Raw genomic sequence first — 25,611 nt, 5'->3', positions numbered from 1 at the left:
AAAAACCCCTTCTGGTTCACTAATGTCCTCTAAGGAAGGAAATCTACTGTCCTTACCTGGTCTGGCCGATATATGACTCCAGACCCCAAGCAATGTGGTTGACTCTTAACTAATTAGGGCAATAATGGTGGCCTTCCTAGCGATGCCCACAGCCCATGAATAAATTAAAAAAAAACTAGTTTCAAGCAATCACAACAATGATCAAGTAATAAAAAATGGGGTTGGTGAGTCCCAAATTAATGGAGATACAAAGGTCACTGCACATTTAACGGGAGGAACTGAATTTGTCAGCCAGTCTCTAATTCTTTCCATCCATTAATACCATTGGTGATTAACCGCGTGGGGGCACATCAGAAAATTGCGGGTGCACTGTCTACAAATGACATGAATGGATGGAAAACCATCTTTGCGTATTAAAGAGGCCGACCCATTGGCAGTCCCCGTTAAAATGGAGCGCCAGCATAAACAGGGCGGCAAGACATTCTCGGGCTGCTACTGTCCAGTTCACGGCTCAGGTTAAAACCCAACTCTAACATATTGATAGTGGACATGGCCACGATGCCATCCTCGTGGAGGAACGCTCAGGATAAAGATGTTATACAGGTTGAGATACTTGACTGTGCTCAAACCATGCCTGAGAGAATGAAGGAAACATTTAGCTAGTTTTTCCAACCAGTGACTATGGCTGAGGGGGGAAATTTAAAAAAATGTTTTAAAATTCATTCTTGGGATGGGATTGTAGACCTGGTCTAACATCCATTGTGGGGAAGTTACTAGAATCTGACATTAGGGACAGACAGAGAAGGTGCAGTGCAGATTTACCAGAATGATACTGGGGCGAAAAGGGTTAAATTGTAAGAACAGGTTGCACAGATTAGGCTTGTAGTCCCTTGAATATAGAAGATTAAAGGGTGATCTAATTGAGGTATTTAAGATGTTTAAAGGATTTGATAGGGTAGATAGAGAAATTATTATCTCTAGTGGGAGAGTCCAGAACAAGAAGGCATAATCTTAAAATTAGAGCTAGCCCATTTAGGGGTAAAGTCAGGAAGCAATTCTTCACACAAAGGGTAGTGGCAATCTGGAATACTCTCCCCCAAAAAGCCGTTGAAAAGTTCAAAACTGAGGTTGATAGATTTTTGTTAGACAAGGGTATTGGATATGGAACCAAGGTGGAGTTAAGATACAGATTAGTCATGATCTAACTGAATGGCGGAACAGGCTTGAGGGGCTGAATGGCCTACTCCTGTTCATATGTAGATACAGTCCAAAAGAGCAATCCTTAACCTTTATGTCTTAAACCTTAATCAATCCTAAAACCTAAAATCACATGGGGTCTAGACGGCTGCTCATTAAGAGACACTAGCACTTACCTTCATTTCTGCTCAGTTCAATGTCTGCGAACAGGCCAATTTTGATAACCTGCCACAAAAGACCCAACACAAGGTAAGGCTTCCCTTCTTTTAGATCCTCAGCCCCTATGTTAACAACGTGGCACCCAATTGCTGAGGCAGAATTCAAAGCCAGATTCAAGTTTTCCTGTAGAAATATGGAAGTTGGAAGCAACGGTAAATTTCTGAGTATGTAATATTTAGGACAAAGCAAAGTTATAGAGGTGGCTAGCAGTGAATCTGGTGTCAATGACAAGCACACCGACTCGATGTTAAAATGGTGCGTATGTGTTTACTAATGCAGGCTATGCAAGTTGATCTCAGTACCTGTATAGTGAAAGGGGTAAGCTTCTTTTTGTTGATTGTTCTCTCATCAATGGTGTCAGGCACCGACAGATTGATCATTTTACTAGATTAAAATTAAACAGGAATGTACAAAATAATTAATTTCCATGATATAAAGACCCAGTAACCTGCAAACCAAGAAACTATGAAATGAACAAACCTCACAACAGAAAGAACAAGGAACAGTTTTTAAAAAAAATCAGATATTGAACAGGATGCATATTAGCTTTAATTTATTCATTCTTCCCTTTGAGATCCCATTGCATTGTGAAGAATTCTCCAGTTATGATGACGTACATATGATTGCTCCTAGGTCTCTATCACTCGGATTTGGTTCCCCGTTTCTGAATCTAGGAGTATTGATATCTCTAGCTTTCATATTTATCATTGACTTCTTTAATTTTCCACGAGGACTTTTAACATTAATCATTAGAAACCTGGCCAATCCCATTTACCTCCAACAATGCCGATTTCACACTTAATTTAGTATGTTTAATACCCGGTAATATTAACCCAACCGCAAAAAGCACACTTCTCAGTTTCCACCATTGGCAAGGGAAACTCCGTTCAAGGCCGAGCCTCTATCTGAATTTAAAGAGCGGATCGTGGGGAGGAGAGGGGCTCTTTTCAGGTCAGTCAGAATTGACGCTACCAAAGTCAGGCATCAAGGTATCTAGCTTGAAGCTGCTGGTGGAGGTGAGGGGTGGGGTGGGGTGGCCGTGAATATTGTGTCCTTCTATCCCTACTGCCAGAACCGAGGGGGTGGTCAGTGAGCAGCTCCACAACTCACACAAAAATACAACATTAAACCAATGTTAATAATATGTAAAGTAAGTGGCTGAAGGAGAGATGTGGATCGTGAAGCCGTCTATGGCAAGCTGCTTGTAGTTGAAATGTCCTATTGCCATCAGCTCCTTACGCAAATATGGGGCAACAGTTGAAATAAATGGCAGCCTCCAGTTCCTGAAAGACAGGCAATTCCCTGGAAACTGAGGGGCAGGACACAGGTAAGAAATATGTACACTCACTGTCATTTACATCCTGTGTTTGAAGTGGCATGATTTAGTTGACATTCCCTTTATGTTTGATTTGGCGCAATATGGCATGAATGTCTTGGAATTAGAAAGTACTTCACTGACTCAACTGTGTATCATCCTTTATCAGAACTATTTGTTAAACCTAAACATTTTTCTTGTTTATTGCCAAACTGGCTAACAATATCAGAGCCAGAAGTAGGGTAGTCCTGGGAAAAAATCCTGCTGCTTTGGGAAACCCACCGAGTTCATTTTATCAACTGTCCAATCCTTCTAGGTGTAACCAACCCTAAGGTGGGGAATGTTGGTCCACAGTCCCATGAGGTATCTGTGTGCCTACATATTCTGAGCATAGGACATCTGTGCCAAGTATTACAGCATTGAGGGCATGTCCAACCAATAAGGATGCAATGAGTTGACCCAGTGACATCAACCAAAAATCAAACAAATGTGCCCCCCACGTATCCCACAAATAGCAGGAGTAGCGAAGACCCATGCAGGTTCCCATAGCAACACATTTTATTTGGAGGAAGTGGGTGGAGTCAAAGGAGAAGTTGTTCAATGTAAGAACAAGTTCAGTCACGTGGAGGAGGGTGGTGGTGGATGGGGACTGGCTGGGTCTCCGTTCAAGGAAGAAGAGGAGAACGAACCGGCGTTCCTGGTAGAGGATGGAGGTATAGAGGGACTGGACGTTCATGGTGAAAAGGAGACAGTTAGGGAATTATTATAGTGGCGGAGGGCTTGGAAGAGTCACAGATGTAGGTTGGAAGAGACGGGACAAAGAGAGTTGAGATAGGAAGAAATAAGTTCTGTGTGGCAAGAACAGGCTAAAATGATGGGTCTACCAGGGCAGTCCTGTTTGTGGATCTTGGGAAGGAGGGAGAAGCGGGCAGTGCGAGATTGGGGAACTATGACGTTGGAGGTTGAATGGTCTGTTTTAGTGCTGTTCATTGAGGAACGGATGTTGGCCAGTACACTGGGAGAACTCCCAGCTCTTTTTCATGGGATCTTTTACATCCACCTGAGCAAGCAGATGGGGCCTCGGTTTAACGTTTCATCCAAACAGAACCGTCAACAATACAGCACTCCCTCAGTGATGCAATGAAGTATCAGTTCAAATCCTGCAGTGGGGCTTTCGATTTTCTAATCATGTGGTATGTGAAGGATTTTTCACAAACTAAAGATTAATATTCTTTGGAACAACGTAGCTAGAATTACAGAAGCAATTAATATGCCTAACTTTCTCTGATGCCACATTTTGAGTGGGTTATTAGACCATGCCTGCATGATGTTTATAATTTAAAGGAAAATGGCAGAAAGGAAGATAGCTGTAGTCATTGGAGGCGAATCACCTCAGCCCCAGAACATCGCTGCAGGAGTTCCTCTGGGCAGTGTCCTACGCTCAACTATCTTCAGCTGCTTCATCAATGATCTTCCCTCTATCATAAAATCAGAAGTGGGGATGTTCGTTGATGATTGTAGTCTTCAGCTTCATTCGCATTTCTTCAGATAATGAAGCAGTCCTTGTCCGCATGCAGCAAGACCTGGACAACATCCAGGCTTGGGCCAATAAGTGGCAAGTAACATTCATGTCAAACAAGTGTCAAGCAATGACCATCTCCAACAAGAGAGCATCTAACCACCTCCCTTTGACAATGAATGACATTACCATCGTCACGTCCTCCATCAACATCTGAGGGGTCACTATTGACCAAAGATTCAACTGGAACAGCCACATAAATACCATGGCTACTAGAGCAGGTAAGAGGCTGGGTATTCTTCCATGAGCAGCTCACCTCCTGGCTCTCTATAGCCGCTCTACCACCTACACGGCACAAGTCCGGAGTGTGACAGAATACTCTCCAATTGCCTAGATGGGTGCAGTTGCAACAACACTTGAGAAACTCAACAAAGCAGTCTAGTTCATCGGCACCCCATTCACTGGCTTAAATGTCTACTCGCTCCACCATCAGCAGAGATTCAAGAAGAAGGCGCACCACCACGTTCTCAAAGGAAACTAGGGATGGACAATAAATGCCAACCTTGCCAGCGATGCCCATATCCCGAAGATGAATACAAATATATATATGGCAAGGTGAACATAGAATTTAAACAACAAATTGCCATATCTGAATGGTGCAATTAGTGGATAGTAGGTAGAAAGGATGCTCAAAGATGTAGCCGAGACTCATTTACATTAATTTTAAAATAGGGGAGGTGAAATGAGCTTATAGCCACTGCTAGGATCTATGTGATTTGGAGATGATTTTAAATGTAAAGTGTCGGTAGCACAGAATACAGTGATGGAAGTTTAATTACCCCCCAACTCTCAATCTTAGTCATATTACCTTGGGCAAGTTCCTGGCCTCCACTTGCATTCCCATGAGAACGAGGTTATATTGGCGCAAGAGTTGCTGCCAGTTTATTGCCTAGTCGGCTGAGGAGCTGCATTGGAAGACACCTGGGAGCAGATATCACAGCCACACTCCCAGCTATGAGGCGGGGTGAGGGAGAGAGGGGAAGAGGAACCCTCTTTAAAAGAACATGAGCGAGAGATATCTGGGAATATATAAGGAGGAATAATTAAAGAGAGAAACCACCATTGACAAGCAAGAGGTCCCCGAAGACCAGGTGAAGCTGGATTTCTGCATAAGGAAGCCTGCGTTAGATGATACAGGAACATAGGAACAGGTGTAGGCCATTCAGCCCCTCGAGCCTGTACTGCCATTGAATCAGATCATGGTTCATCTGTATCTCAACTCCATTTATCTGCCTTTTTTCCATATCTCTTGATACCCTTGCCTAATAAAAATCTATTGATCCCGTCTTGAAAATTTTAATTGACCCAGAATCCACAGTCTTTTGGGGAAGAGAATTCCAGATTTCCACTTCCCTTTGGTATGGAAAATGTTCTTCCTGATTTCACTCCTGAATGCCCTGGCTCTAATTTTAATGTTATACCCCTTTGTTCAGGATTCCTCCACCAGATAAAATAATTTCTCTGTATCTACTCTTCTAAACGTAAGGGACTACATCCCTAGTCTAAGGAACCTGTCCTTGTAATTTAACCCTTTATGCGCTGGTATCATTTTGGTGATTCTGCAGTGTAACCCCTACAAGGCCAATATTGCCTTCCTGAAGTTTGGTAATCACAACTGAATGCAATACTGCAGGTGGGGTCTAATCCCCAATTCTGCAAGCAATACGTCTAACATTCAGATGTCCACTGAGCAGATTACATGCATACATTCTTCTCACTCATTCTGAAAATCAGTGGTGTATGGTGAATTTTTATCATCTTTTATAAAAGTTTAGTCTTCTGTAAAGTGCAGCCATACAATGCAGCAATGACAATGCCGGTGGTTTTCTGATACCGACTCTGCTGCCTCGGGTGTTTCCCGGTGACAGGGGCAACACAACTGAGAGAGTCAGGGATGCTGTCGGTGGCAGTGCTGGAATGCCAGTTTAGATAAAGGTGATTTTACTGCAGTTGGGCAAATCAGAGCAAAATTGCATCAGTTATGTGACAAACGTCTTATATTCTCCACTCCACTTGGCGCAATAGAGGACAGATAAACCGTTTTAGACCACAGCGACCCTGGCAGGTGTGTGTGAGGAAAAACTGAGATACTTACCAAAGGATAATGCCATTCCCAACAGATGCAAAAAGTTCAGTGTCACTGTTGGCATCCATAGGAATCAGTTGCTGACAGTCGGGATCCTTCTCCAAAGCCTTGTTGATCCAATTAACAAAGGCAAATCTTTCTTCCTCTACAAGCAATAAGATGAGACTTGAATAGTAATTTGTTGTTCGCAAAAAATGGGAGGGGAGTGCAGAGTGCTGGAATCTTCCAGACCTATCAATATGTTCAGTATTTTCACAAAAGTACCTCTTTTGCTTTTCCCTGCCTCTCCTCCACCCGACTACCCTCCCCAGCACATTACATACAAGGTGCAGTCTACAGTATCTTACAACACAGTAATATATAATTGAGGACACAAAATTCCTATTCCCATAATTGAGAGCCAGACTTTAGAATGCTTATCATAACACACTAGTTCTTGCTAAAAGAAAATAGCAGTAACAAAGAAATGTTAGCCAGTAATAATGTATTTGCAATTGGGGTCCTTCACACTTCAGCTAATGAGCATTATTTTCATCAATCAATCTGTGGAGTGTGCAATTCTCTTGTTGTCAATGTTGAGTGGGGAAATCCTGGTAGACACATCGTGGGTGAAAGACACAGTGTGTAGGATATTGGTCACTACAATCTATTTGAATCATCAATTCCTGTTGTGTTTAAGGAAAAAATTCCTTACTTAAGCTTCATTACTTTAACCTGTTCTCAGAAATATGCTAATCCTTGCTAGCAAAATCAAGTTGCACAATTTCTTGCAAAATTTAACAAATGGAATAAGTTTCTCAACTCGGAATTGTGCCACACCTTGAATTACTGGAAAATATAGAAGTTATAGAAGCTAATAACAAGTATTGATTGTTTGCAATATGAACTGCACAAACTAATTATGTAAACAGTGAGCTGTAAATAAAATTACAGACAAGTATACATATATGAATAATATATATATTTAAATTAAAACAAAATAAGATGTATTTGAAACCTCATGATTGCTGTAATATTCACTTCACAATGAATTAATTTGAAGTGCAATTATAAAGTGTGCCATATGTTATTAATTTATATTTACCTACCAGAAATACATACGTTTATAAAAATCATAGTGAGTCAGGTTTAAAAAGTAATAACTGAAATAGGTCAAATAATCAGTGTGCAGGAGTGAATCTATTAATGTTAAAGTGCGGTTAGATTATTTATTTTTATATGTTTAATATAAGCTCCATTAATGAGACATATCAAAGTAGTAGATTTACACAGGTCAGAAGATAAATACAGGTGAAGGAGGCCGTTTAGCCCACCTTACCTCATCCAGCCAGAAAGCATATCTACAGCACCACCACCCCACCATCACCTATCTAGCTGTTTCTTAAATGAATGGAAGGTTTTCACCTCCCCATTGCCCTGGTCCAGAAGACCATTCCAAATGTTAATCACTCTAAACATAAAGAGGTTTTTCCTGACACCTATCCTCGATTATACTTTGCCAATTTTAACCTATTTTGCCTTGTCCTAGTATCCAAATACAAACACCTTAGTCTGAAAAGAAACACCCGCATGTGCATACATTTCAGACATGAGCAGACTCCGCAAAAGGGAGCCGAAGTCTATGATGCATTTATGTCATTTGCCACACTGGTCCCAACTTTTGTAATTTTTACACATTCTCTTCAGACCAAAACCCAGTATAATGTTATAGAAACTAATGAAACTATAGCTATTTAACCTGTAGCACTAAATAGGCTGTTGTTCCTGTGCTCTAGGACCAAAGATCATTAGAGTGGGATGTACTTTTCTGAGGCTGCATTTAAATGATGCTACTACTTTTTTGAGGATGTTTCCAGTAGAGTGGACAAGGGAGAACCAGTTGATGTGGTATATTTGGACTTTCAGAAGGCTTTCGACAAGGTCCCACACAAGAGATTAATAGGCAAAGTTAAAGCACAGGGGATTGGGGGTAGTGTGCTGACATGGATTGAGAACTGGTTGTCAGACAGGAAGCAAAGAGTAGGAGTAAATGGGTACTTTTCAGAATGGCAGGCAATGACTAGTGGGGTACTGCAAGGTTCTGTGCTGGGGCCCCAGCTGTTTACACTGTACATTAATGATTTAAACGAGGGGATTAAATGTAGTATCTCCAAATTTGCAGATGACACTAAGTTGGGTGGCAGTGTGAGCTGCAAGGAGGATGCTATGAGGCTGCAGAGTGACTTGGATAGGTTAGGTGAGTGGGCAAATGCATGGCAGATGAAGTATAATGTGGATAAATGTGAGGTTATCCACTTTGGTGGTAAAAACAGAGACAGACCAGATCTGAATGGTGACAGATTAGGAAAAGGGGCGATGCAACGTGACCTGGGTGTCATGGTACATCTGTCATTAAAGGTTGGCATGCAGGTACAGCAGGCAGTTAAGAAAGCAAATGGCATATTGGCCTTCATAGAAACATAGAAACATAGAAAATAGGTGCAGGAGCAGGCCATTCAGCCCTTCTAGCCTGCACCGCCATTCAATGAGTTCATGGCTGAACATGAAACTTCAGTACCCCCTTCCTGCTTTCTCGCCATACCCCTTGATCCCCCGAGTAGTAAGGACTTCATCTAACTCCCTTTTGAATATATTTAGTGAATTGGCCTCAACCACTTTCTGTGGTAGAGAATTCCACAGGTTCACCACTCTCTGGGTGAAGAAGTTTCTCCTCATCTCGGTCCTAAATGGCTTACCCCTTATCCTTCGACTGTGACCCCTGGTTCTGGACTTCCCCAACATTGGGAACATTCTTCCTGCATCTAACCTGTCTAAACCCGTCAGAATTTTAAACTTTTCTATGAGGTCCCCTCTCATTCTTCTGAACTCCAGTGAATACAAGCCCAGTTGATCCAGTCTTTTTTGATAGGTCAGTCCCACCATCCCGGGAATCAGTCTGGTGAATCTTCGCTGCACTCCCTCAATAGCAGGAATGTCCTTCCTCAAGTTAGGAGACCAAAACTGCACACAATACTCCAGGTGTGGCCTCACCAAGGCCCTGTACAACTGTAGCAACACCTCCCTGCCCCTGTACTCAAATCCCCTCGCTATGAAGGCCAACATGCCATTTGCTTTCTTAACCGCCTGCTGTACCTGCATGCCAACCTTCAATGACTGATGTACCATGACACCCAGGTCTCGTTGCACCTTCCCTTTTCCTAATCTGTCACCATTCAGATAATAGTCTGTCTCTCTGTTTTTACCACCAAAGTGGATAACCTCACATTTATCCACATTATACTTCATCTGCCATTCATTTGCCCACTCACCTAACCTATCCAAGTCACTCTGCAGCCTCATAGCATCCTCCTCGCAGCTCACACTGCCACCCAATTTAGTGTCATCCGCAAATTTGGAGATACTACATTTAATCCCCTCGTCTAAATCATTAATGTACAATGTAAACAGCTGGGGCCCCAGCACAGAACCTTGCGGTACCCCACTAGTCACTGCCTGCCATTCTGAAAAGTACCCATTTACTCCTACTCTTTGCTTCCTGTCTGACAACCAGTTCTCAATCCACGTCAGCACACTACCCCCAATCTCATGTGCTTTAACTTTGCACATTAATCTCTTGTGTGGGACCTTGTCGAAAGCCTTCTGAAAGTCCAAATACACCACATCAACTGGTTCTCCTTTGTCCACTTTACTGGAAACATCCTCAAAAAATTCCAGAAGATTTGTCAAGCATGATTTCCCTTTCACAAATCCATGCTGACTTGGACCTATCATGTCACCATTTTCCAAATGCGCGGGGATTTTCATAGCGAGGGGATTTGAGTACAGGTGCAGGGAGGTGTTGCTACAGTTGTACAGGGCCTTGGTGAGGCCACACCTGGAGTATTGTGTACAGTTTTGGTCTCCTAACTTGAGGAAGGACATTCTTGCTATTGAGGGAGTGCAGCGAAGGTTCACCAGACTGATTCCTGGGATGGCGGGACTGACCTATGAAGAAAGACTGGATCAACTGGGCTTGTATTCACTGGAGTTCAGAAGAATGAGAGGGGACCTCATAGAAACATTTAAAATTCTGATGGGTTCAGACAGGTTAGATGCAGGAAGAATGATCCCAATGTTGGGGAAGTCCAGAACCAGGGGTCACAGTCTAAGGATAAGGGGTAAGCCATTTAGGACCGAGATGAGGAGAAACTTCTTCACCCAGAGAGTGGTGAACCTGTGGAATTCTCTACCACAGAAAGTTGTTGAGGCCAATTCACTAAATATATTCAAAAAGGAGTTAGATGAAGTCCTTACTACTAGGGGGGGTATAGCGAGAAAGCAGAAATGGGGTACTGAAGTTGCATGTTCAGCCATGAACTCATTGAATGGTGGTGCAGGCTAGAAGGGCTGAATGGCCTACTCCTGCACCTATTTTCTATGTTTCTATTTTTCTACTGCAGATGCAGTACCTGTATCTGTACCCCTGCATTCTAAATCCTTAAAATAGACGAGGTCATCATAGAATGACATAGAATGTACAGCACAGAAACAGGTCATTTGGCCCAACTGGTCCTTACCTGTGTTTATGCGTCACACAAGCCTCCTCCCGTACCTCTTCATCTAACTTTATCAGCATATCCTTCTATTCCTTTCTCCTTTTGTGTTTATCTAGCTTCCTCTTACGTGCATCTATCAAAACCACTTTGTAGCACCACACCAGAGTGAGGTTTAATTCAAACTGTATGTGATGAAATAGTCATCCTGGAGTACCTGAGTACGAGTGCTGGGTTCCTTCACTGGATTTTTCAGTTCCATGAACAGCGCAGATTCCTTCCTTCTTCAAGAGCTGTTTTCTGAACGTTTTAGCAACATCACTGCTCTTTAAACCATAGAAAAGCTGTGAAAATGCAAGAGATGAGTATTTATCCACCGCCGGTCTTATTTTTCAATGGGGGAGCTAAGAGCTATCAGCATCAAGGGAATTTTAGAAGTGAGGTTTATAAAAATCAGCAGAATGGGCACAGATGACAAATCTCTTTATGCATCTGAGGAGTTACAATCATGAGATGCCACTGCCGGTATGGAGCCTTGAGTTAATGTTTTATCCCAATGAGTGACAATTGTCAAATCCTCACTAAAAAATATACACAGCAACAAGTAACCAAGAGGTCACTTTAAGGGAAGGCAGCAACTGGCAGCTACAACTTGCCACAATGGATTCGGGAGGTCGAGATAGAATCATAGGCACCAAGTTTCGACATGATTTGCTCCTGATTTTTAGGAGCAACTGGTGTAGAACGGAGTATCTTAGAAATCGGAATTCTCGCCATTTAGTTTGCTCCAGTTCTAGTCAGTTAGAACAGTTTCACTTTGGAACAGAATTTTTTTTTCAAAAGGGGACGTGTCCGGCAACTTACGCCTGTTTTCAAAGTTTCGTCAGTGAAAACTTACTCCAAACTAACTTAGAATGGAGTAAGTGAAGATTTTTGTACGCTCGAAAAAAACTTGTCTACACTTTAGAAAATCAGGCGTAGGTTACAAATCAGGCTACAAATCAGGCGTAGGGAATGGGGGGGGGGGGTTTAAAGGGAAGTTTACAAACATTAAACACTTCAGTTTTACAAATAAAGAGCCATCATCAACAATAAATGATAAAAACATCAATAAATCAACCAATAAATCAATCAAAAAAAATTAATAATAAATAATTTTTTTTTTTAAATCAATAAATAAAACATTTTCTACTTATCGACTGCAGCACCGGGAGCCCTCCAACAGCGTGCTGGGATGCCCCCCCCCAAGTGTGTCTCTGTCAGTGTCTCTATCTCTTTGTCTGTCTGTCTGTCTGTGTGTGTCTCTCATTCTCTGTCTGTCAGTGTCTGTGTTTCTGACAGCGAGGGGAGGGGGAGGAGGGGGGTAGAGGGAGAGGGGGGGGCAGGGGGAGGGGAGGGGGAGGGAGGGAGTGGGAGGAGGAGATGGGGGGAAAGGAATGGGGGGGAAAGGAGATGAGGGGAAAGGAGATGGGGGGGAAAGGAATGGGGGGGAAAGGAGATGAGGGGGGAAAGGAGATGGGGGGAAAGGAGATGGGGGGGAAAGGAGATGGGGGGGGGAAAGGAGATGGCGGGGGGGAAAGAAGATGTGGGGGGGAAGGAGATGGGGGTGGGGTGATGGGAGGGAGGTCGGTTCAGTTCGGGTCGGGGGGAGGGAGGGAGAGGGAGGTCAGGTCGGGGGGAGGGAGGTCAGGTCAGGGGGAGGGAGGTCAGGTCGGGTCCAGTCCGGGAAGCGGGAGTCGGATCGGGTCGGTGTCGGGTCCGGAGGCGGGGGTGGGGGGGGGGAGCGGGATTCGGGTCGGGTCGGGTCGGGTCCGGAGGTGGGGTGGGGGGGGGGCGGGGAAGCGGGAGTCGGGTCGGGGTCGGGTCCGGTCCGGAGGCAGGGGTGGAGGGGGGGGGAGCGGGAGTCGGGTCGGGGTCGGGTCCGGTCCGGAGGCGGGGAGCGGGAGTCGTGTCGGGTCAGGAGGAAGCAGGAGCTGGCCGTGGGAGGAGCCTTATTCACGCAGTCCCAGTGAGGCCATTCGGCCAGGGCTAGGGGCTGCGTGCTTTGGCCCCTCCCACACAGTTTTGGGCTCCTGGAGCTACTGCACATGCGCGCCCACTGTAGCGCGCATGTGCAGAGGTCCCGGCACTGTTTTCAGCACAGGGACCTATCTCTGCCCCCTACAGCTCCTGCTGCGCTGCGCCGAGGGCCAGAGGACCAGCAGGGAGCTGGAGAATCTGGAAGTTTTTTTTAGGCGCACTTTGTGGCGCGAAAAACGGGCGTCCAGGTCGGGACTGCGCCGTTCTAGGCGCGGCTCGAAACTTGGGCCCATAGAATGTATTAGCACAGAAACAGGCCATTTGGCCTACCAAGTCTGTGCCTCTATTTTTCTTCATAAGCCACCAAGTCTAATCCCACTCTCCTGCTTGCTCCCATATCCTTTAATATTCCTCTTATTCCATCAACCATCTATTCACTTTTAAAGGAATTTACGAACTCTAATGCAACATCAGAGAATTCTAAGAAGTCTCTGTGTAAAGAATGTATTTCTAACATCCCCTTTAATTACTTTTGTGATTATTTTTATTTTGTGCCCTCTGGTTATCATTATCACCAACCAGTGAAAACAACCTATAAATTGATCATAACGCTGCATTATCTTGAAGACCTCAATCAGGCCACCTCTTAACCTTCCCAGCTCTAACGAAAAAAGCCCACAGGTCTCTCCTCATTCATTTCACTCCTCTTTCAACCATAGCAAACCATGAAGATTCAAAAAGATCTGATTTCAGAAAAAAACATTTCTTGGATAATTCTAGATTAAAATTCAGCTCATTTATCTGAGGATTCTTACTTTAAGAATGTTGCCTTTTACATTTCTCCCTAAACAGAAATACGTTAAATAAAGAATGTAGAACTTGTATTTATATAGCATCGTTCACATCCTCAGGACTTCCCAAAGCGTTTTACAGACAATAAAGTACATCTGAAGTGCAGTCACTGTTGTAATGTAGATGTAGCAGCCAATCTGCGCACAGCAAGCTCCTATGAACAACAATGTGATAAGAACCAGATAATGGTGTTGATTGTCTTAATCTGCAAGAGTCTGTATAAACAATTTTATTTCCCCTACAAGATGAACATTTAAAGCTTTTACACTGAGTATTTTATTCCCACTCTTGATCACTCAAAGGAATGCTGCCTATGAGGGGGAAAGTTAGGGCAACTAAAGCCAGAGGTCCTTGGATGACGAAAGAGATAGAAAGTTGAAGCAGAAAAAGGGGATGTATGACAGATGACAGGTTCAGAATACGTGAGAATTAGGCTGAATATAGTAAGTTCAGAGGGAAAATGAAAAAGGAAATAAGAGGGGTAAAGATGGAGTACAAGAATAGATTGGCAGCTAACATAAAAGGGAATCCAAAAGTCTTGTATAGGCAAAGAGGAGGGGTGGGCTGATGGTCTCTCGCAGGTCAGGGCCGTGATACAGAGTAAAGCTCCCGCTACACTGTCCCATCAAACACTCCCAGGGCAGCTACAGCACAGGTTAGATACAGAGTAAAGCTCCCGCTACACTGTCCCATCAAATACTCCCATGGGCAGCATGGCGGCATGCCACTCCAGAGAGCAGCACGAGCTGGTGCAGGAGAACGATGGCAGTGAAGTGGGCAATTGGATTGGACGTCACCATAATCCAGGTCGCTGATTTGAGCGTAGGCAGGTACAGCTGGAGTGGCAAGGTCGAGGCGCAGAAGCGGCGAGGTCAGGGCCCAAGAAAGATGTGAGTTTGGGGCCCAACAGAGGCGATGGCCCTGGGGCAGCACGATATGTGTGCACACTAGGTCCGTGCAGCAGAGCTGGTCTCTAGTCGTCTTGGTTAATCCTTGCCACTGGACCAAGACCTAGCTCTGTCAAACCCGTGTGGTGGCAAATAATGTTTAACTAACTTGATTGAGCTTTTTGATAAGGTAACAGAGAGAGTTGATGAGGGCAATACGGTTGATGTGGTGTACATGGACTTCTAAAAGGCGTTTGATAAAGTGCCACATAATAGGCTTGCCAGCAAAGTTGAAGCCCGTGGAATAAAAGGGACAGTGGCAGCATGGATACAAAATTGGCTAAATTGAAACAGAGAATAGTGGTGAACGGTTGTTTTTTGGACTGGAGGAATGTATACAGTGCCGTTCCAGGGGACGGTACTGGGACCACTGCTTTTCTTGACATATATTAATGACTTAGACTTGGGTGTACAGCGCACAATTTCAAAATTTGCAGATGGCACAAAACTTGGGGAAGTATAGTGAACAGTGAGGAGGATAGTGATAGACTGCAACAAGTCATAGACAGGTTGGTGGAATGGGCAGACACGTGGCAGATGAAATTTAATGCAGAAAAATGCAAAGTGATATATTTTGGAAGAAAAAATGAGGAGAGGACATATAAATTAAAGGGTACAATTCTAAAGGGGTGCATGAACAGAGTGACCTGGGAGTATATGTGTACAAATCATTGAAGGTGGCAGGGTCTGCACTTTAGGAAGGATGTGCAGGCCTTAGACAGGATGCAGAAAAGATTTACAAGAATGGTTCCAGGGATGTGGGACTTCAGTTACATGGATAGACTGGAAAAGTTAAGGTTGTTCTCCTCAGAGCAGAGAGGGTTGAGAGGAGATTTGTTAGAGGTGTTCAAAATCATGCGGGGTCTGGACTGAGTGGATAGAGAGAAATTGTTTCCATTGGCAGAAGGGTCGAGACCCAGAGGATACAGATTTAAGGTGATTGGCAGAAGAACCAAAGGTGACATGAGGGAAAACTTTTTTATGCAGCGAGTGGCTATGATCTGGAATGCACTGCCTGAATGGGTGGAGCAGATTTAATTGTGGCTTTCAAAAGGGAATTGGATAAGTACCTGAACGCAAAAAATTTGCATGGCTACAGGGAAAGGGCGGAGGAGTGGGACTAGCTGAAGTGCTCTTTCAGAGAGCCAGCACAGGCTCGATGGGCCGAATGGCCTTCTGTGCTGTAATCATTCTATGATTCTATGATAAATAATTGTGGAAATCAAACCCTAGAAATGGAAAAATGTATTGTCTCAAAGGTATAATAAAGTGGAAAATGTATCCAGGCCTGGATGAAATTAATCCCAGGCTGTTACGAGAAGCAAGAGAGGAAATACCAGAGGCTCTGACCATAATTTTCCAATCCTCTCTAGTTACAGGTGTGGCGTCGGAGGACTGCTAACATACCGTTGTTTAAAAAGGGAGAAAAGGATAGACCGAGTAATTACAGGCCAGTCAGCCTAACCTCGGTGGTGGGAAGATTATTGGAAAAAATTCTGAGGGACAGGATAATTCTTAATTTAGAAAGACACAGATTAATCAAGGACAGTCAGCACGGATTTGTTAAGGGAAAGTCATGTCTGACTAACTTGACTGAATTTTTTGAGGAGTTAACAAAGAAGGTTGCTAAGGGTAGTGCATTTGATGTAGTCGATATAGATTTTAGCAAGGTTTTTGATAAGGTCCCACATGGCAGAGTGGTCATAAAAGTAAAAGTCCATGGGATCCAAGGCAGAGTGGCAAGTTGGATCCAAAATTGGCTCAGAGGCAGGAAGCAAAGGGTAATGGTCGATGGGTGTTTTTGTGACTGGAAGGCTATATCCAGTGGGGTTCCGCAGGGCTCAGTACTAGGTCCCTTGCTTTTTGTGGTATACATCAATGATTTGGACTTAAATGTAGGGGGTATGATTAAGAAGTTTGCAGATAATACAAAAATTGGCCATGTGGTTGATAATGAAAAAGAAAGCTGTAGACTGCAGGAAGCTAGCAGTGGACTGGTCAGGTGGGCAGAACAGTGGCAAATAGAATTCAATCTGGAGAAGTATGAGGTAATGCATTTTGGAAGGGCTAACCAGGCAAGGGAATATGCAATAAATAGTAGGACATTTGAGAAGTGTAGAGGAACAGAGGGACCTTGGAGTACATGTCCACAGATCCCTGAAAGTAGCAGGACATGTAGATAAGGTGGTTAAGAAGGTATACTGGATACTTGTCTTTATTAGCCAAGGCATAGAAATAAGAGCAAGGAGGTTATGCTTGAACTGTATAAAACACTAGTTAAGCCACAGCTAGAGTACTGCGTGCAGTTTTGGTCACCACAGGAAGGATGTGATTGCACCCGAGAGGGTACAGAGGAGATTTACGAGGATGTTGCCTGGACTGGAGAATTTTAGCCATGAGGAACAATAGGATAGGCTGGGGTTGTTTTCTTTGGAACAGAGGAGGCTGAGGAGAGATTTAATTGAGGTGTATAAAATTTTGAGGGGCCTCGATAGAGTGGACAGGAGTGACTTATTCCCCTTAGCAGAGGGTGTGAATAACCAGGGTGCATAGATTTAAAGTAAGTAGTAGGAGGTTTGATGGGGATTTGAGGCAAAATGTTTTCATCCAGAGGATGGTGGGGGTCTGTAACTCACTGCCTCAAAGAGTGGTAGAGGCAGAAAGCCTCATAGCATTTAAAAAGTACGTGGATATGCACTTGAATTGCCGTAACCTACAAGACTACGGATCAAAAGCTGGAAAGTGGGATTAGACTGGATAACTCTTTGTCGGCCAGCACGGACACGATGGGCCGAATGACGTCCTTCTGTGCTGTGAAGAAAATTTCTATGAATAATATTTTAGGAGCTGTACCTTGTTTAAGTGCCTGTTACTGACTTGTGTAACAGAATTAACCTGCATTTAAATGAGGGGATTTTTCGAGGGTTACAATCGTGTATCCAATTTGGAATTACAGGTTTCATCCACCAAAATACGTGTGCTCCCTCTGTCAAATCCATAGCAATACCCGACTTAAGTGGGGACAGTCATGTTGCAGCAGGTTTCCCAGAATACCATTGCGACTCGGTGCTTTTGTTCAGTGAGTAAACAAGCCTGATACACAAGAATTTCCCAGGTGTGATTCTTAAACATAGAAACATAGAAAATAGGTGCAGGAGTAGGCCATTCGGCCCTTCGAGCCTGCACCACCATTCAATATGATCATGGCTGATCATGCAACTTCAGTACTCCATTCCTGCTTTCTCTCCATACCCCTTTAGCCGTGAGGGCCACATCTAACAAACATGCCCACAACTCTCTGAGTGAAGAAGTTTCTCCTCATCTCGGTCCTAAATGGCTTAGCCCTTATCCTTAGACTGTGACCCCTAATTCTGGACATCCCCAACATCGGGAACATTCTTCCTGCATCTAACCTGTCCAATCCCGTCAGAATTTTATATGTTTGTATGAGATCCCCTCTCATTCTTCTAAATTCCACTGAATATAAGCCTAGTCAATCCAGTCTTTCTTCATATGTCAGTCCTGTCATCCCAGGAATCAGTCTCAACCTTCGCTGCACTCCCTCAATAGCAAGAATGTCCTTCCTCAAGTTAGGAGACCAAAACTGTACACAATATTCAAGGTGTGGCCTTACCAAGGCCCTGTACAACTGTAGTAAGACCTCCCTGCTCCTATACTCAAATCCTCTCGCTATGAAGGCCATCCTTGGTCCTGTTCTAAGTTAGCTGCTCAAAGCCTTGAGGTACTCAAATTGGTCTCAGCATCTCTAGGTTATGCAGGGGAAAACTGACCTGGGCAGCTGTTCCTGATCTTTATCTAGTGACTTCCACGTGCATTGGATGAGAATAGGATTGGGCTCAACTGTGATCTTCCTGTGGAGGAATAGCCTGTCGGTCCAGGCTCAAAATGGCCATTTGGGCAAAATTCTGGAGTGCACCTGGTAGTGTCCATCAAGAAAGGAGGGAAAGGGAGAAACGGGCAGAGTAAGTCGAAATGTTTTAATTCATTCATGGGACATGGGCACCATTGGCCAGCATTTATTGCCATCCCTAATTGCCCTTGAGATGATTGCTGGGCCATTTCAGAGGGCAGTTAAGAGTCAACCACATTGCCGTGGGTCTGGAGTCACATATGTTATACCCTTGTTCAAAAAAGGGTGCAAGGATAAATCCAGCAACTACAGGCCAGTCAATTTAACCTCTGGGGAAGCTTTTGGAAACGATAATCCAGGACAAAATTAACAGTCACTTGGAAAAGTATGGATTAATTAAAGAAAGCCAGCATGGGTTTGTTAAAGGCAAATAAGGACAGCAGATTTCTCTCCCTGAAGGACTTTAGTGAACCAGATGGGTTTCCCCAACAATCAGGTAGTTACCATTACTGAGACTAGCTTTTTATTCCAGTTATTTAACTGAATTTAAATTCCCAGCTGTGGTGGTGGTGATTTGAACTCTTGTCTCTGGATGACTAGTCCAGGAACATTGCCATTATGCTACTGTTCCAGATAAGGTTTTTCTAAGCTTCCTGCTGCTGTAACAGGGCCAGTTTATTGCAGTTTATTCAAGAAGGAAGGAATTTGCCTGTGAATAAAGCATAAGATTTACTATTTACTGGCTGATTGTTATTTATTGATGTAACTAGCGAAAATGAAGAAATGTACATTTTTAGCACTACGTATCCAGCATTTTAGAATCACATTTATTTAAGCAATTTGTAAATGGTAATGTGGAACATAATTTTTGAATATATTTCCACGAAAATACTTACAACCAATGGAGAAAATAGAAGGGATAGGGCTGGGGAGGGATGGTTAAACATTCCTGTGCATTGTGAAATCTAGTTTTACTTTATTCAGTTAGAACTGGAGAGGCAGTGGTTAGTTAGAAAATTAAGTGCATCAGAACTGATTTAAATTCTACAGAGGCAGGAAGATCTTTTACTCCACTGAATGCTTCCTTCTAGTAATAGATACACAGCACAAGAAAGTTAGGAGTTGAAAAAGGCCATTTGCCTATCAAACGTGTTCCATGCAGACACCCTGTATAATTACTCTACCATGGACTGAATTTCTTCCTCTACCTTCCTTTAAAAAAACAGAAGCCGTGCTATTAACACCTTTTTATATAGGATTACATAGGATATGCGGCACAAAAACAGGCCATTTGACCCAACCAGTCCATGCTAGCATTTATTTCAGAGATGAGGGGGTTGACTTATGAAGATAGGTTGAGTAGGTTGGGCCTATACTCATTGGAGTTCAGAAGAATGAGAGGTGATCTTATCGAAACATATAAGATAATGAGGGGCCTCGACAAGGTGGATGCAGGGGAAACTAAAACTAGGGGGTATAGTCTCAGAATAAGGGGCCGCCCATTTAAAACTGAGATGAGGAGGAATTTCTTCTCTCAGAGGGTTGTAAATCTCTGGAATTCTCTGCCCCAGAGAGCTGTAGAGGCTGGGTCATTGAATATATTTAAGGCGGTAAGGGAATAAAGGGTTCTGGGGAGCGGGTAGGGAAGTGGAGCTGAGTCTATGATCAGATCAACCATGATCTTATTGAATGGTGGAACAGGCTCGACGGGTCAAATGGCCTACTCCTGCTCCTATTTCTTATGTTCTTATGCTTCACTCGAGCCTCCTCCCATTTTTCCTCAGCCAAATCTATCAGTATAATCCTCTATTCTCCATCTCCCTTCTCAACAGAGATCATAAATTATCAATTCATCCAAAAGCAACTACCCTTCCCAAGAGTCTACCCCACTTGTTGACTATCCTGTGGACAAACTAGTTTCTTCTAAACTCCAATCTTGTGTAATGGGACTGCACACTGGTCATAGTTCATTTTCAGTGCCAGAGTTGTTGATTGGCAGTAATCAACCCTCAGCATGTTGTTAAAAGGTACTTAGACTTGAAATGACAAGACCTAACTTGCTGTGGCGAGTTTAATTCATATTTACCGCACAAATACAGTAACTTCACACCGTTCAATGCATTTCGGTGGTGAGGCAGGCAGTGAAATGCCGTTTTCATGAAGTTAATGGCAGAGTGGCGCAACTCAGACAGCAACTTTTGGATTTTGTGTTTAACTCTCGCAACTGCACCTTTGCCTGAAGTTGTTGTGCCATTTGCATATAAATAACACCGAGTGCCATTAGTCTCACTGTTAATTTGACAGCAAAATCTGGGCCAACAAAATAAATGGCTCGACACCTTCATTAAACAGCAAAGAATTTCATACAAACTGATTAACACCTTTGTATGTTAATATCTCAGTACGATTTCACCCCATTAGATCTTTAAAATAAATGTTCCTGGTTTACAATACAGGGTAATACCCTAATTTCATCCTTGGCTCCGGTTTGAACTAAACTTTCAAAATGATGAAAGAATAGGACAGGGCAGAGAGAAGCAGACTGTTTCCTGTAGTTGAGCGGTTTAGAATGAAGGTCCATAGATACAAGATTAAATATAAGGTTTAGAACAGAGGGCAGGGGAAACCTCTTCACAATGGTGCAAGGCTGTGGAATTTAATTCCAGGATTAGTGGTTGATGCAGAAAATATGACAACATTCAAGATTAAATTGGACAGTTGGATAAGAAATAAGGGAAAAGAGTGGATAAATTGCGATTTGAGCTATTTGCTCATGTGGAGAATAAACGACAACATGAACTGGCAGGGCCAAATCAACATCAACAACTAGCACTGAAATAGCACCTTTAACATAGTGAAGTGTCCCAAGGCGCTTCACAGGAATGATCATCAAACAAAATAAGGCGATACTGGGACAAGTGACCAAAAGCTTGGTCAAACAGGTAGATTTTAAGCAGCATCTTAAAGAAGGAGAGGGTGGTAGAGAGGCAAAAAGGTTTGGGGAGGGAATTCCAGAGATAAGGGCCAAGGCAGCTGAAGGCATGGCTGCCAATGGTGGAAGGAAGAAGTTCAGGGATGTGCAAGAGACCAGAATTGGAAGAACGCAGATATCTCAGAGGGTTGTAGGGCTAGAGGAGATTACAGAGATTGGGAGGAGTGAGGCCATGGAGGGATTTTAAAACCAGGATGAGAATTTTTTTTTTAAATCGAGGCATTGCCGGAGCAGGAGCCAACGTAGAGCACAATGTAGACTGCTAGCACAGAGGTGATGTGTAAATGGGACTTGGTGCGAGTTAGCATATGGGCAGCAGAGTTCGGAGTGAGCTCAAGTTTATGGAGGGTGCAAGGTGGGAGGCTGGAGCATTGGAATAGTTGAGTCGCGAGTCAAGAAAAGCATGGATGAGGGTTTCCGCAGCTGATGAGCTAAGGCAGGGGTGGAGTCGAGCGATGTTACTGAGGCGGTCTTGGTGATGGAGATGATCATAGGACGCCATGGTTGCGAACGGTCTGGTTCAGCCTCACAATTGCTAGAGTGAGGGGTGGAGTTGCTGGCCAGGGAACAGTGTGTTGTAGCGAGGACCAAAGACAATGGTTTCAGTCTTCTTAATATTTAATTGGAGGAAATTTCTTCTCCTCAAGTACTGGTTGTCAGACGAGCAGCTTGACAAATTGGAGGCAGTGGAAGGGTGGAAAAGGCTAGTGATGTTGTAACTTCTGTATTTCTATGCAAGCCCATTTCTCTGGAATCAAACTAGTTTCAGGTTCTGTGACCCTTTTACCTTATCATTACTGTCATTTCCATATTCCCAGTCACACGTTAATCTCCCACACTACACATCTACAAGATACACTGCAGCAACTCGTCAAGGCTTCTTCGGCAGCACCTCCCAAACCTGTGACCTTTATCACCTAGAAGGACAAGGGTAGCAGGCACATGGGAACACCACCACCTCCGCGTTCCCCTCCAAGTTACACACCATCCTGACTTGGAAGTATATAGTCATTACTTGATCATCGCTGGGTCAAAATCCAGGAACTCCCTCCCTAACTGCACTGTGGGAGTACCTTCACCACAAGGACTACAACGGTTCAAGAACACCACTATCTTCTCAAGGGCAATTAGGGATGGGCAATAAATTCTGGCCTTGCCAGCGACACCCACATCCCGGAACGAATTAAAAAAAGACAACATAGACACCTCTTCCTTGGTCAGTAATTCAATATAAATACAGACATAAGAAATAGGAGCAGGAGTAGGCCATTTTGGCCTTTCGAGCCTGCTTTGCTATTGATTATGATCATGGCTGATCTTCTACCTCAACTCAACCTTCCTGCCCTATCCCCATACCGCTTGATTCCCTTAGCATCCATAAATCTAGCAATCTCTGTCTTGAATATATTTAACGATGGGGGAGAGAATTCCAAAGATCCACAACCCTTTGTGAAAGAATTTCTCCTCATCTCAGCACTAAATGACCAACCGCTTATTCTGAGATTGACCCCCAGGGTAACTATCCTCCCAGCATCTAACAGCAACGTCAAGCCCTGTGAGAATTTTATATGTTTTAACGGGGAATATAGGCCTAGTGTCCTCAATCTCTCCTCATAGGTCAGTCCCCCCCTTCCCAGGAACCAGTCAAGTGAACCTTTGTTGCTCTCCTTCTAAAGCAAGTATATCCTTCTTTGGGTAAGGAGATCAAAACTGTGCACACTACTCCAGGTGTGGTCTCACCAAGGCCCTATATAATTGCAGTAAGACTTCTTTACTCTTATACTCCAATTCCGTTGTAATAAAGGCTAACATACCATTTGTTTTCCTAATTGCTTCTTGTACCTGCATGTTAACTTTCTGTGATTCGTGTACAAGGACATACATCTTCCTCTGAATACCAACATTTCCCAGACTCTCACCTTTTAAAATATATTCTGCTTTTCTATTTGTCCTACCAAAGTGGATAACTTCATATTCCTTCATTATATTCCATCTGCCACGTTCTTGCCCACTCACTTAACCTTTGAAGGTTATATCCCTTTGCAGCTCTTTGCATCCTCCTCACAGCTTACCTTCCCATCTAGTTTTGTATCATCAACAAACCTGGATATATTACACTCAGTCCCCTCATCTATGTCATTGATATAGATTGTAAATAGCTGAGGCCCAAGCATTGATCCGTGCAGAACCCCACTAATTACAGCCTGCGAAACAGAAAGTGTCATGTTTATTCTTACTCTGTTTTCTGTCTGTTAATTAATCCTCAATCCAAGCTAATATTACCCCTAATCCCATGAGCCGTAATTTTGTATAATAACCTCTTGTGTGGCACCTTATTAAATTAAATTTTTTGAAAACCCAAATACGCTACATCCACTGGATCCCCCTTATCTACCCTGCTAGTTACAACCTCAAAAAACTCGTCAAACACAATTTCCCTTTCATAAATCTAATAAATTATATTATGATTGTCTAAGTGTCCTGTTAACACATCCCGAATAATAGATTCTGGCATTTTTCCTACTTCTGATGGGCTAACTGGTCTATAGTTCCCTGTTTACTCTCTCCCTCCTCCCCTGAATAACAGGGCTACGTTTGCTAACTTCTAAACCGCGAAATCCAGGGAAGATCACAACCGATGTATCCATCATAGGCAATCCCTCGAAACGAGGATGACTTGCTTCCACGCCGAAAAGTGATGAGTTCACAGGTGTTTCAGTGAAGGACCTATTATTCCAGATCCCGAACTATATCCTGAAGGGTGGAAGATGCCTGTGCGTGGATTTTTTTAACGTGTGGTGGCCATTGCACACCAGCCACCACATGGGCTTGACAGAGCTAGGTCTTGATCCAGTGGCAAGGATTAACTAAGACGACTGGAGACCAGCTCTGCTGTGTGGACCTAGCATGCACACATATCATAGTGTGAGCTGGCCCGTGCTGCCCCAGGGTCCTCGCCTCTTCTAGGCCCCGAACTCTCGCCTCTCTTGGGCCTCGATCACATCCCTCTACGAACTCTTGCTGCTCCTTCGCCCCGACCTTGCCACTCCTGCTGTACCTGCCCGCACTACAATCAGCTGTCGCCCTCCTGCAGCAGCATGTGCTGCTCCCTGCAGTGGCAAAAATCCACACACAGGCATCTTCCACCCTTCAGGATGTAGTTCGGGATCTGAAATATTCCCTCTAATGGCCCTGGCCTGCTGATGATCTTGCAGGCCTGGACCACACCAATTTTCGGGCTGGGCTGCCGCACGTTGCTCCCTCTACCTCACAATGCATCCACTACCTCGGTAGCTACCTCTTCTAAAACCCTAGAATGTAGGCCATCAGGTCCAGGGGATTTTTCGGCTTTTAGTCCTATTAATTTCTACAGTACTATTCTTTACCAATATTAATTTCTTCAAGTGCCTCATTCTCACTAGAGCCTTGGTTCCCCACTATTTCCGGAATGATTTTTGTGTCTTCTATCATGAAGACAGATACATAATATAAGAACACAAGAATTAGGTACAGGAGTAGGCCATCTAGCCCCTCGAGCCTGCTCCACCATTCAACAAGATCATGGCTGATCTGGCCGTGGACTCAGCTCCACTTACCCGCCCGCTCCCCGTAACCCTTAATTCCCTTATTGGTTAAAAATCTATCTATCTGTGATTTGAATACATTCAATGAGCTTGCTTCAATTGCTTCCTTGGGCAGAGAATTCCACAGATTCACAACCCTCTGGGAGAAGAAATTCCTTCTCAACTCGGTTTTAAATTGGCTCCCCTGTATTTTGAGGCTGTGCCCCCTAGTTCTAGTCTCCCCGACCAGTGGAAACAACCTCTCTGCCTCTATCTTGTCTATCCCTTTCATTATTTTAAATGTTTCTATAAGATCACCCCTCATCCTTCTGAACTCCAACGAGTAAAGACCCAGTCTGCTCAATCTATCATCATAAGGTAACCCTCTCATCTCCGGAATCAGCCTAGTGAATCGACTCTGTACCCCCTCCAAAGCTAG

At 43.8% G+C, this 25,611-nt stretch overlaps 2 protein-coding genes across 3 annotated transcripts in view; one reads left to right on the top strand and one right to left on the bottom strand.

The window, feature by feature from the left end:
• LOC139276301 (leucine-rich repeat-containing protein 63) overlaps positions 1-25,611 on the top strand; it is a 357,062-nt gene that overhangs the window by 132,955 nt on the left and 198,496 nt on the right. The window lies entirely within an intron of this gene.
• Positions 1-25,611, bottom strand: part of lcp1 (lymphocyte cytosolic protein 1 (L-plastin)) — a 78,539-nt gene that overhangs the window by 28,830 nt on the left and 24,098 nt on the right. For both annotated transcript variants that reach the window (XM_070894084.1, XM_070894085.1), the window contains exons 4-7: positions 11,146-11,272; positions 6,406-6,541; positions 1,719-1,800; positions 1,374-1,539 (exon numbers count right to left, since the gene is read on the bottom strand). In XM_070894084.1, the coding sequence (XP_070750185.1) occupies positions 1,374-1,539; positions 1,719-1,800; positions 6,406-6,541; positions 11,146-11,272 (511 nt within the window). The remainder of the gene's footprint in view (positions 1-1,373; positions 1,540-1,718; positions 1,801-6,405; positions 6,542-11,145; positions 11,273-25,611) is intronic.

This window comes from Pristiophorus japonicus, chromosome 11 (genome assembly GCF_044704955.1).
Source record: "Pristiophorus japonicus isolate sPriJap1 chromosome 11, sPriJap1.hap1, whole genome shotgun sequence".
In the NCBI taxonomy this organism is placed as follows: Eukaryota; Metazoa; Chordata; class Chondrichthyes; family Pristiophoridae; genus Pristiophorus; species Pristiophorus japonicus.
The sequence above is the reverse complement of the archived record's forward strand: the minus strand, read 5'-3'. Positions and strand labels throughout refer to the sequence as shown.